Below are 13,679 nucleotides of genomic sequence, written 5' to 3'. Positions count from 1 at the left end.
TTAAAGAACCAATGACATCCTTCAGTTGAACAATAACAGGAGGATCGAAGGTCAAAATACCCCCCCTGAAGCCCGCCTGTTCCCTCCGGAAGGAGCCTGAGGAGCTGTCAGTACAGGAAAACCTCCTGAGAGCAGCTTCTGGTGTCTGGGACTGGGGCAGGTGACAGGGTACAAGGCAAAGAAAAGGAATCAGAACTTTCTGTGTCAGGTCCCTGCCCAGTTAAATACATCAAATAGTTCTTTAAAGAAATTTTAAGTTTCTTTAGTCATCTCGAGAGAGACAGACAGAGTGAGCAGGGGAGGGGCAGACAGAATCCTAAGCAGGCTCTGGACTGTGAGCATGGAGCCTGATGCTGGGCTCAAACTCACAAATGAGATGATGACCTGAGCCAAAAAGAGTCGGACACTTGACTGAGCCACCGAGCACCCCATTGAATAGTTCTAAGGAGATGACTGCCTCTGCTGAACATACAGCAGCAGGCTTTTATGTAAAACACTCAGAGTGGAAGTCACAATCTACAAACAGACCACTCTCACAGGGCACTTTGAGGAATGATTACAGGATTTAGGATGTTATTCTTATGATCCTGTTTATATAAACGCTGAGAAATGCATGCTTTCCCCCCCACCCCGGAAACTGTTACTTGGACTTATTCTACTAAATGAGACTGTAGTTTTTAATCTTATACCTTTCACGTTGTTCTAGTATTCATACCATGTGTACATTAAAAAAATTCTTTTAAAAACATCAATAGGAATTACCTTGGGCAGTGAAGTTATGAACTGTTTTGCTGTACAATTTATTAAAAAGAAAAACTATTAAAAAAAATAAGAGACCATACCTTCATATCTGCTTCTCCTGCGCTGCGTGTGCCCTGACAGAAGAAGTTGTACCTGCCTTCCCATACTCCTGTCACTAACTAAAAAAAAACAACAGAAAAAGCCAATCACCAATAATATCAGAATGATGTGAAGCCCTATTCAGTTAAGCCTCAATTAGTTTCTGAATTTAAGACAACTACCCTCGAGCTGGCTGAGGCAAGTCTGCTCTTTGCTTCTGAGCAAAACTCAGGGTTACAGGGAATGTGAACAAAGGGAAGTTTAAACAACTTAAGTCTTGATTTCACAAGTGAACTGGGAGTCCCTCCAGGGTGCTGCCTTACCTAGGTGGCTCTCCCCACAATTTTCAATTCCGTAGGCCAGCACAAGGCCTTGGCAAACCAGATGGCAGACTCTCCTGGTCCTGCCCCCCAGGCAGCCTCACAGGAGAGCACACCTTCTCAACCAGCCCGTCCCTTAAACCATGGGCTTCTCAAACTTGACCTTGGGGCATCAGAATCCCTGCAAGGGCGCATGAAAACAGAATGGGTGGGGAATGTTTCTGATCCAGTACACCTGGGGTAGGGTCCAAGAATTCCTAGTTCTAACAAGTTCCCAGGCAGTATGGATGGTGCTGGTCCAGAGACCATACTCTGAGAACCACTGCTGTAAAACCTAGGATCATTTAGTCAGCCTCGCCTTCATTACTTCCTGTTGCTGGGTCACATCCCCTGGGTCCATGAAGCAGACCTCTACAGTGTCACAGAAAGGACTCCCAACTGAGCTGCAAGCTCCAGGTGTCACCAGTTCACTATGGGGGCCTCAATTTCCTCCCTTGCACACAGTCTGGACACCTGGTCTAGATGAGACTTAAGGACCCACTGTAACAGTCCAGAGAAGAGGTTTAATTTCAATACCTGTGCATGTCCACACCATTTTTTTTTAAGTTTGTTTATTTTTGAGAGAGAGAAAGAGAGACAGAGTGTGACCAGGGGAGGGGCAGAGAGAGTTGGAGACACAGAATCCCAAGCAGGCTTCAGGCTCTGAGCTGTCAGCACAGAGCCTGATGCGGGGTTCAAACTGACGAATCATGAGATCATGACCTGAGCCAAAGTCAGATGCTCAACCCACCGAGGCACCCAGGCGCCCCCACACTATGTTCTAAACAAACACCTATGGGGTGCTTTTCCTTGTCCATGTAACTGTAGCTCACTGCTTCCTCCCAAAGGCTATGGTGACCTTGAGTTTTCCTGGTGACTTTCTCTCTGGTGGCCAACTGGCACTAGATGAGGAGAAACCTGGTGGCCTGCCTCGTGCCTGATCTCATCTGGTATCCAACATAAAAAACTGGCCCTGGGTCTCAAAGTGTGTTCCCCAGTCCAGCTGCATTCACATCCCATGGGAACTTACAAGACATGGAAATTCTTGAGCCCACCCTAGACCTTCAGAATCAAAACTCTGGGGGCTGATCATCAAGATAGGGCTTCAGAGTCACAATCACAGATCTTTTAAGAATCTAATACTGTGGTTTACAAAATGTGGTCTCTAACCCAGAAGCATCAGTATCACCCAGAAATTTGTTAGAAACACAAAACCCCAAGCCCCACCCTAGACCTACTGAATCAGGCACTTCTGGGTGCAAAGCTAGCGTTGTGGTAGTAGGCTGTTTTACACGGGACTCTGATGCAGCTAAAGTCTGTAGCTGTGGTTCCCATTCTAGTTGTGTAACAGGATCACCTGGGGAACTACTATAAACTAATGCCTGGCCTCGCCCCAGATCATTAAACCAGAACCTTGAGGGGCCTTTTACAAAGCTCTCAAGCTATTTCCAACGTGCAACTAGGAGTGGGAAACACAGGTTTCATGGTGGGTGAGCCACGAAGGATGACAAGGACCTGAAGACAAACGGTTAAATTTCCACCCAGCCTGACCTCAGAAATGCCGGTAGTGGGTGTGGCCATCACACTCTCACTGGAAGCCCTGCTTAGAAACTGCTTTTTCTTCTATTAACTTCCTTTCTGTGGTTTGCCTTATGGCTTTGTCATCATCTATACATAAAAAAGCATTAAGCATTAACATGGTCTTCATGGCCAAAGGCCAGCACAGGGGTTTGGAGCACACATGATGGAGGGAGGCATTGTTCTGTCATGAAGAATCTGAATTAGGAAGTGGAAGGTTCAAACGCTGGGCTAGCTAGGCTGCAATCCACCAAGGCCCAGGACCTGAGGTGAGCTTGCCGATTTCCTCAGGCCCTGGATACTTTTATGTAAAAACGTGAGGTTGAACTAAATTATCTCTAAGGGTTCTGTTCTAACTTTCTATAATTTCTATGTTAAGACTTTAAAAACAGACCACACACAAACTATGCTGCACTACCTTTAAAAAATTTTTTTTTTTATATTTATTTTTGAGAGACAGAGCACAAGCAGAGGAGGGGCAGAGAGAGAGAGGGAGACACAGATCTGAAGCAGGCTCCAGGCTCTGAGCTGTCAGCACAAGGCACGACAGGGGGCTCTAACTCACAGAGAGATCATGACCTGAGCCGAAATCAGAGGCTTAACCGACTGAGCCACCCAGGCGCCCCTATGCTGCACCATCTTTGAAAGACCAACATCACGAGGTAATTTATTAGGTCTACTATCCTTCTGAACAATACTGTCCTCTTAAGTCACGGCCAGTTAAGCACACCACATGCAGACCTTATCTCAAGTTCCAAGAATCGAGACACAAAGCCTGAACCCCAAGAGGGGCTGGGAGAGGGGGGTGCTGGCATGTGTGCCCTCAGAAGAGCTGAGGGCGAGAGAAGAAAGTGTGGTCTCTTGCCACCATTCCTTCCTCCCCCTGAGGGAACCAATGAATTCTCATCTGTGGCTGGATGATACAGAAAGGGAATTAATGGTTCTTGATAAGGTTTTCACAGGACTCCTGAAAGTGATAAAAAGGACAACACAGCAGAGTTCTTCATGAAGATAAATTTATGCCATTTGTAAGATACATCTCGTTAAAATTTATAAACAATAAATCATGCACCTAGGACATAGTTTTGAAATTTTAGCATCTTATCAATTCAAAATTCTAGGCCCTACCATCATTGTTTTCCAGCTACGATTTTGGTTTCTAGCGTCTTGACACACCCTGGGTTGGTTTGCTTTTGCCAACTTGAGAAGAGGACGGTGTGTGTGTGCAAAGGTACAGATGTCTGCATCCGTGAATGCCTGCCTTGGTTGGGAGGGTGGGGAGGATCAAGGGAGCTCTCTGAGGAAGAGGAGAACTAATCCTTCCCTGTAATCCTGAGGCACCATAACCGAGGAAGGGTCTGGTAACTCTAGCAGAAGAGATCGACACATGTTTTTCTTTTGAAACGTCTTTCAGAAGACAGCCAGGTTGGATTGCCTTGCTCCTGAAGGTAATTACCTTAAAATTCCATTGGTCCCTATTCCTACAGATGGGGGGAAGCATCCTTATCTAAAACACCCACCATCTCTTGAAGCTCAAGAACTTCAGGTCTTGGGTGGATGAACTTCCCCAATACTGAAGCATAAAGCAGGTACACCAACCAGAAGCTCACATCCTTCGTGTGCCATTTCACTGCCCTAAGCTGCCATCCTCATCTCCCGCAGAGGCTCCCTGCAGTGCCCTCCTTGCCAGCCAGGCAGCTCTCCCTCACTCGCTCACTGCTGCCACTCAGCACTTCCACTGGGGCCCCAGGGTCTCCCAAACCACTGAATTCTGGGTTTAAAACCTTCAGTGCCTCTTAGTGCCTTCCAAACCCAATCGTAAGCCCTAGGCACAGCATTCACATTCTTCTACACACTCCCCCAAGGTGACCTTTCTCTCCATCACCTACAGTCAGACAGGCCCCCTTTCTCCAAGCATGACACTCCTCACCCACCTCGCAGTGGCCAAGGGCAGAGTACAGGTTTGGGCAATAGCCAGGAGGACTTTAAATCCTAGCTAGGTGATCTTAGACAACGTATTTCAATCTCTATACACCTCAGTTTCTTCGCTTCCCAAACAGGACAAAACGAGCAGTCCCACCTCTTAAGGCCGCCCTGAGAAGTAAATGACACGGATGGAGTGTACAAATGCGTATCTACCCAAGCTGGCACATGGGGGAAACACAATACAGTTCGCAGTGACCATGAGCTTATTCTTTTCAACCTGAGTGCTGTCTACACCCAGGTACCCCCCCCCATACCCCAATCTCTAGCTCTAAAAATCCTATCTACCTTCAAAATTTGGTTAAAATTCTCTTTTCTTCCTGATCGCTCACTTGGGCACTCCAACCTGAAGTCTAGCCGCCTTCCTCTAAGCTCACCCTGCCATGGCTTGTAGTATGTGCTCATATGCTCCCTTTCAGCCCTTGTTATAGGGTCTGTCTTAGGCCCTTTGGTAAGCTCACAGAGGTGGGGACTGTGGCTCATGCTTCCACAGAATGCAGTACAGGGACCTGATGCTAGAGATGCTGAATAAGTATTTGCTAAGCTAATGACAAAGAGCTCAAGGCATGGATTTTTGCTCCCCAAATTGAGGTCTAATGTGTTATTCATAGCCAAAAAAAACCCCAAAACAAAAACAAAACAAACCCCCAAAAGACATCATTTCTGCTTTGCAGATGGAGAAACTGAAACAAAGCATTTTAGTGAAATTTGAATTTGACAATATTCATCTGAATTCTCTTCACAGGATGGAAAAACCAGTCCCCATCAAATGTCATACTGGGGGGACATGGAAAGTTGAAGTCTCCAAATATCCTAGGTTTCAGAAGGGACAGAACAATTTAGCACACAAAGACCAAAGCACCTGAGTTAAAGTGTATTCATCTAAGACTCAGCAAGTCTCCGCAAAATGGGCCAGTGCCAGAGGGTTCTGTTCCCTCCATCCCCCATCAGAGGGAAACAACATGGTCTCTTCAAGGCTATTCCCTCCAGCCCCACTAGGAACACATCAGAGGAGACAATGCTCTAGTCAAAGTCACCTTAGCCACCACTTCCCTTCAAGGCTCAGGCCTGGCTTCTGTCCAGAGCTGCTCTGGTCAGTTCCCCAGAAATTCAACACACTGCTGCAGACACTGCAAAGCGAGAGGGGCCAGGAGGCTGGACGAAGGTGAGGCACTGAAAGTAAGGACAGGTCTCTCTGCATTGGGCTTCTGGGAATCAGCTCAAAAGAGGGCAGGGCTGTACCTCAATGAAAAAGCAGGCCACAACAAACAGCTTGCCACTCCCTGCACAGTACAGCTCCTCCAAGAGCTAATGAGTGTGCACCATTTCCTCTACCTAGCTTTTCCCAAGTAATCAAGATACAAATAGCCCTACTACAAATCGTAGGTGCTTTCTCCTTCCTTGGAGTAAAGCAGACTTTAAGCCAGAAGCATAGAAAGAGCTATAATTAAAGCTGAACTAGAAGCTTTTTCTTCTTAGGATACAAATTCAATAACCAAAGGTGGTTTCATGTGTCTTTTCATTTGAAGAAAAAAGTTAGGTGAATAGCTCAGCTAGGTCTGGATGACTCAGTTCATGGAGTGAATCATTTCTGATGGTAAGAGGTGACTTTTCACACCTAATACCACATTTAGCCACAAATGAGGTATAGCCTCTGGCATGATAAGCATTTCCAGGGCACTTTCTGGAATGCCACCAAAGCATCTCAAGAAATAAGGTCATTTAACATTTAAAAGATAAGCAGAAGAATGTCATCCTGGGCAGCTATGATCAGCCATTCACCCCAATATTCCAAGATGTCAGAGCCACAAGATAACCTTTTTCCAAAAGGGCTGGCTGCTCTTAGTGATACGGCCTTGGTGAGCTGTGTGGTCATTACCCCCATGCACACATCCACCCAACAGAAGAGAATGAGACTGGACACTGTCCATACTGGAATTCAGTTGTATCTGGAGGACCCAAATGGCATTTCTAAGCAACACCAAGTGTGTGGTTGACATTTTCACAACTTTTATCGTTTCCATGTGAATGCCCAAGTGTGTGTTTTTTAGATTTGTGTATAAGCTCATGTTTTCAATAGGGATAGGAAGATGAGAAGTGATATGGGTGCCCCAAAGTTATACAGCTTTTTGGTGTGGTACCACTGAACACCCAGAATTCTGGCTCTCAGTTCACTTGCAATCTCTAACAGGAGTTCCATGCTCCTGACCTGCCTTGCTTGTTTTCAAATCCCTACAAAGAGCACGATGGGGTACTCCATCCATGAAGAATTCTCTGGACTTCAGCAGCTGTTTGGTTTGAAATTAACCAGCAGCTACTCCAAAATTCAAAGTACCTATTTCTTCCAGGATTTGGCTAGCTGCTCTTGGCTGTGTTTTATGGAATAGGGTCAGGTCAAAGCATGCGGCTTTGAGTTTCAAATCTTTCATGTCCAGACCCATAAGGATTCCCACTTAAGATAATTCACATTCATAACCTCCACAAGTGTTTTGTTTCTTTTCCTTATGACCAGGAACAACCCTTATGTTACTGCTGAATGGAAGAGTCTTAAGTCATAAAGACAGGCTCTGTACACTAGAAAAGTCTCTAGAACAAAGCACAAAGAAACAGCTTGTCCTCATCCAAACCTGAAACAAGTATGTCTGGCATCTTTCCCTGAACCCACACCCTGCCCTCTTAAGCTGGTAGTCTTTTCCTCTCACTTCTCAGGCCTCCTGAGCAGTGGCTTCTGCTAAGTAGCTTGCATGTATCTGCCAGAAATGCTCATTTTTTATTTCACAGGGGTGAGAGTGGCAAGGGAGAACCTCAAGCCAAGACTTGGCATCCTGAGAGCGTGGCGCACCATGGCTTGAGGTACAGACCTGAATCCCAGGCTACCTGGGAAGGCTCCAGCCACAGTAAGGGCAGTGGCGTGTGATGAGCAGTCAATGGGCCAGCCCGGTACCTGGCATGAGGCAGGTACTATATATAAATCTTTGCCAGGATTCCAGCCAGATGTTTGCTCCTTCTGCTTCCAAACCATGAAGGCCCATGAGCAGGCCTGGAGTGGTGCTGCTCCTTCTGTTACAGAAGCCCCAGCCAGGGCATGCTTTGAATAATTTAAAGAGAGATCTCTGGCCCACCTACCAGACTCTTGCTTTGCAGATGAAGTCTGCTTTGGTTGAGGATTTGTAAAGTACTGTGTTCCGCATCCGCTGGCTGCCAGGACAAGTTACCCTAGAGGTTTGTGGGGTCAGTTTAGAGAGGTCAGGCCTGGCCTTGGACCAACTCCAAAGCTTGCTCTCGACTGGCAGGTAATCCTCCCTTTTCTGCTGGGTGTGAGAAGGGAAGGGAAGGCTGTCTGGGCTGCATCCTTTTCTCCATCTGCCCACTACAAGGCACTGAGGAGAACCTAACTGTGTGCAGTGTGTCCACCCCCGAGAAAAGTTTCCTTCTGAGCAAGGAGCTTCAGGTGCAGGGGAACTGAGAGTGAGAACTATTTTAGGGCAACGATTAGGCCTTTCTGAGAAGTATTCATCTCACCAGATGTTTCAACTCTGTACCTCTGTTAAATGAGAAAACACAGAATAGTAAATATTGTTTTCAAAGTACTTTAGTAAACAAAATCCTGTTTTTTAAAAAAGAGTATAATTCAGTAATCAACTACCAGGTCTTTTCAGTGTTTTTCCAAATCTTATTTCCCCACAATAACATTTCTATTTTAGGAAAGCCTGAAGGGAAAGAAAAACAACAAGACAGTTTAGAATATAATGTTTCCAAAGCAACCGCTCTGTGGTTCTCAGGACCTTCAAAGCCAGAGCCCTGGGAGGGACAGGCTGTCAGGTGCCTGCCCAGCTGCTTTAACAGTGTCAACCCCGCAGTTATGGAGAGGTCAGAAGGCACAAGCCGAATGCCCATCCCAGCACACTTCTTTCATCTTTCCAATAAAGAAGCATCTGAAGTCTTCAAAAGGAGACGCAAAGAGAAAAAAAAAAAAGTACTGACGTCTAGTTCTGGCAATGCAGCAAACTGAACGAAAACAGAACCAGCTCCCCCACTATAAACTCACACACAGAAAAGCTGCATGGAACCTTCCAAAGCAAGTGCCTCACTGTTGATGCCCAACTCTAAGATGAGGCCCCTGCCCAACGCACCACTGAGAAAAGAGGAAGTTTGCTTACACTGAAGTCCTCTTAAAATCTTCCTTTGATTTGGGGAAGACACATTACCTGAGATAACCTTACCCAGCAATACTAGTTTGGGATGCCTATCCAGAACACCAGACACTCTTTTTGTTTTCAAAGAAGAGATCTAACAAAGATTTAATAATTATTCCCAGAGGTATGACCTCACAGATGTGGTTGAAAGAAAATGGTTAAGTTTGGAGAGAACTGTCCTATCTAGATCACAGAGAAGAAAAGATCTGCAATGTTCCTAGGTTATGGAATAAAACAAAAGACAAGTGAGAAACTTTCATAAATAAATGATATACAGTCATTTAAACTAAAAACTCAACAGACTGATGGGACAGGAGACACATGAAAATGTGGGTGAATCAGAAGAATGCAGAGGACAGAGATAAAGAGGCACCAATATTCAAAAGACAGGATGTGTGGAATCTGGGATGATCTAGCAGTGTCTCACAGTGGAGAGAGGAGGAGAGGTCAGGTGACGCAAATGATGGCAGAGTACTTTCTGCAACTAATGGAATACATAAACTCTCAGGCCGAAGGCTCACAAGTCCCGAATGAGTTACAGGGAAGCAGAAGACTACCCAGGCAACTGTTCTTAGTTTTCCATGCAACTTAGAAAGTACCCAGACCAAAAAAGATTACCTACAAATGAACAAAAACAGGACCACAGCTGACCTCCCTGGAATAAATCTTCAAGGTGCTGAAGAAAAATGACTTAATCTAGAATTCTGTGTCCCACTAAAATACTATTCACGCTTAGAGATGAATAAAATGATGCTCCAATGGTGACTAAGAGTTTAGTCTTCACAGGAGAGAACTACTCCAGAAGAAGAAAACTGAGCCTCAAAGGAAAGAATGAATCTCACAGGTCAGTAGTGAGCACAGCAAACAGCAAGCGCTGAGTGTAAAGATGATGACTGTGCAGGACCTAAGAATACGCTAAGACTCAACACAACAACAGAGACATGGAAGATAGAGATCAGAGAAGAAACTTTCTAAGGTCCTGTGTTACTCAGGAGGATAGAAAGAGTAATTCACTTTAGACTTTATGAAATCAAGGAGTCGTATTGAAAACTTACCGGTAACACTAAAATATAGAATTAGAAGGAATGATTTTTAAATCAGTAAGTGAAAAAAGAAATGTACATACACAAAAAAGGTCAAAGAAATTATTCCAAAATAATCATGACGCTAAATGAAAATGGGTAAATTTCCCCACTAAAAGACAAGAGACTATCAGATTCAGTCATTAAAGTCCTAGTTTTATATCTGGCAAAACAAACAAAAAACCCCCACACTTGCACAAGGAGACAAGAGTACTCAATAAAAGCACTATCAATTGGAAGCCTATACGTCCATGCAAAAAGAACTGCACAAAATGATATAATAAATTCTAACATTGAAATACTACAAAAATTAAAATTAATCAACTGAATCTCTAAAATTCAACATGGATTCATCTCAAAATACAATACTGACTAAAGGAAGGCTATTTGAAAGAGTAGAAACAGTAAACCATTTACATAAGTTAAAAAAATTCCTCAGAGTATACTATTTACTATAGTATATACATGCACATGTATTGAAAAGTATAAAAACATATCCAGAGAAGAAACATATAAACTTTAGAAGGAAGTTATATTTGGGAAGGGGCTGTACCTCAGATGCATTTTTATAATATTTTCTTTTTTAAATAAACAATTCAAACTGATGATAAAATATCAATGTGTGTGAAGTGTACAGGTGTTGCTTATGTGATTTTGTTTTTCATATTTTGAAGTAGTTCTGAAATTACAATTTAAAATAAAAATTCAAAGGAGAAGAATGTTTTAGATCTATGCCAAGCCAAATCCATCTATCCAGTCAGCTATCAATTATTTATTTTTAATTTTTTAATGTTTATTTATTTTTGAGAGAGAAAGATAAAAGTGTGAGCAGAGGAAGGGCAGAGAGAGAGGGAGACAAAGAATCCAAAGGAGGCAGCAGGCTCTTGAGATGTCAGCATAGAGCTTGATGCAGAGCTCAAACTCACAATTTGTGAGATCATGACCTGAGACAAACAGGCGCTCCTCAATTGTATTAAAATTACATTTTAAATGTGCTGAATGCTTGGGACAGTTCTAACTGCAAGGGAATACAGATACATGAGTGGTCAAAAAACAATCTTGTTTGTAATCTGTGATTTTGTTGTTAATAATGTAAAATGGTGGTTCAGGCCTTTTCTTTTTTCTTTTGGCATTTGCTTTGTTCTATCCCAGTGCTCAGGATACATTTGATGGAACCCTACTAACAAAGGGAAAAGACAGGGAGATTACAGCCATCCTGTAAGCAGGTCATCTGTGTGAGGGACAGGAGGCAGAGGCCACACCCACGGAGCGCTTTAATGGAAAGCGATGTGTCATGTTTGTTGGGAATAGCGGGAAGGCAAGAGCAGCTAAAGAATAACTGCCTTGTATAGCTGAAGTCCTCTGACTCAGTGTTCTCCTGGCTTCACGGGGGAATTGATCCTTGAGTAGAGTTTTCAAGAATGAGATGGAAGACTGTCAAAGAGAGGTGGGCTTGGTTAGGTCACAAAGGAAGTTTCTTGGAGGAGAGACTAGAAGAATGAAAGAAACTGGTACTGGGGGGTTTGAGTAGAGCTAGGCAGAAGGTGCAGGCTGAGAGCTCAGTGTCTCCTCCTGAGGAAAGGGGCCAGAAGCTCTTAAAATTCAAAGCCTAGTGTACCGTGCAGCACTGACCCTGCTTCCTCTGCAGCTACTGCTGAGTCCCAGGTTCAGTGCACTTGAGACCCAGGTTGATGACAGGGATGCTCCCTTTATGGACTGTAACAAAACAAGCAATTAGGTCCTCTCAGCTTAGGGCAGACACGAGGCCAGAGGCGGGCAGAGAGCAGATATACCAAAAGGGCTGGGATACAGCAGCTGCCTGAGTGGAACTCCCACATGTGACATGTTAACAAAGGAGTCAGAAGTGTCTCAGAAAGCTTAGCTAGAGGGGACAGTGGAAACAGGCCCAACTTGGACATACAGCGCATGACGAGGAGAAGCCACTTCTGGCATTGTGTGGCTGGGGGCTCTCAATCTGGAGCTGGAGGACATACGGATAATTTGGAGAAAGAGTGGAGCTTTGAAAAAGCATGAAATACGCCCTGCATCTTAGAGGCACATAAGATTTTTATATTTGCTGCTGAGGATAGAGATTTACAATTGTGAGTAAGTAACACAAACTAAGCTGTTTTCTATTAACTGAAATTTTATTTCTGAGCCTCACCACTGACAGTATTTTTAGGTAACACCTAATTTAATACGTAAAAGCTAAATGGCTGGCCATAAAGCCCTAGACCTTCAATCTAAAACATACCACTATTCAACGACACTTCTAATCAGGGATCCAGAACCATTTTTCTAGAAATAAACACCAAGTTCATGCGGTAATTAGAAGTATTGCCATGTCTCTTTTAATTTTCTTGCCATCAAATGCATTAACTATAAATAAGTCTAAACTTTTTCTACATTTTAAACTCCGTTTCACAGTTTTAAAACAGTTATTTTCCTTCTTCTGGTAATTTTAAAGTTATAGTGGCCCTCCCTCTTTTACTTCCTTGTTCCCTCTCTCCTTTCAAGATTTCTCTTTGTCTCCTCGAGTGACAGTTAATTTTATTTGTATTAGCCTAGAACTTGCCAAGGCAGCTGTGAATTCATGCCACAGGATTAAATAAACACAAATATCAATGACTACATATTTATTTTTAAAATTCTTTATGGACCCAAATATGTAGATAAGCAGAAGGGTAAAATAAAGATGAAGAATCATGACCCTGCCATCTGTGTGACCACAGGTGAATGGCTCTTGGGACATTTCTCTGAAATGAGGGGCCCCACCTGGGATCCATCCCCTCTGCACTTTGTTCTGTTATAAAACCCCATGACATCCCTCCTAGGTTTTAAAATTCAATGAAATATAAATGCTAAGTGAAAGAAAAAAACCACAGTAGCTAAAATGAAATGAAAACATTGACAAAGGTTATGGTACAGTGATATTATTGATGGATTTATGTAAATACAGGGGGAAAAAAGTCACACAAACCTGAAATGTAAATACTATCTAACTTGGGAGGTACTAGGGCTTATTTTAAACTCTGGCAGATCTGATTTGGATAGATTTTTTAGAAATATGATTTAAGGAATTTTTTTTAAACACTTTAAATTTTTTCTTAACATTTATTCATTTTTGAGAGAAGGAGACAGAGCACAAGCAGGGAAGGGACAGAGAGAGAGGGAGACACAGAATCCGAAGCAGGCTCCAGGCTCTGAGCTGTCTGCACAGAGCCCGATGTGGGGCTCGAACTCACGAGCTGAGCCGAAGTCGGACGCTTAACCGACTGAGCCACCCAAGTGCCCCAAGGAATTATTATTATTATTACTGCTCTATGTACTCACTCTAAATCAGGAATGAACTGTTTTCCGACTGTACATTTCTTAGTCTCTTTATCCAGTGCTGAGACTGCTCAACGTCTTCTCTAGTTCTCACCAAACTGTCAGGGAAAATCTGTGTTTCCTACTACGGTGCTTCTGGAACCCTCCAAGTTCAGCCACCTGCACATAGCAGCAATTTATACAACACTTTGCTTCCCCTCTTTACCCAAGAATTATCTGTTTAAGAGAGGTGAAATTACGAGGTTATAGCTCTGTCTCTAGGGCTTGGGAAACATAAGGTAGATCCTTAACCACTATAAGATTTAATAATC

At 43.7% G+C, this 13,679-nt stretch overlaps 1 protein-coding gene across 5 annotated transcripts in view; it reads right to left on the bottom strand.

The window, feature by feature from the left end:
- ELOVL5 (ELOVL fatty acid elongase 5) overlaps positions 1-13,679 on the bottom strand; it is a 99,110-nt gene that overhangs the window by 31,788 nt on the left and 53,643 nt on the right. For all 5 annotated transcript variants that reach the window (XR_005526642.1, XR_005526641.1, XM_039222952.1 and 2 more), the window contains one exon: positions 843-920. Coding sequence is in view for 3 of the 5 variants with exons in the window: in XM_039222952.1 (XP_039078883.1) it covers positions 843-920 (78 nt within the window). In the remaining 2 variants the exon portion in view is untranslated. The remainder of the gene's footprint in view (positions 1-842; positions 921-13,679) is intronic.

This window comes from Hyaena hyaena, unplaced genomic scaffold (assembly GCF_003009895.1).
Source record: "Hyaena hyaena isolate Hyena2069 unplaced genomic scaffold, ASM300989v1 scaffold_1223, whole genome shotgun sequence".
In the NCBI taxonomy this organism is placed as follows: Eukaryota; Metazoa; Chordata; class Mammalia; order Carnivora; family Hyaenidae; genus Hyaena; species Hyaena hyaena.
The sequence above is the reverse complement of the archived record's forward strand: the minus strand, read 5'-3'. Positions and strand labels throughout refer to the sequence as shown.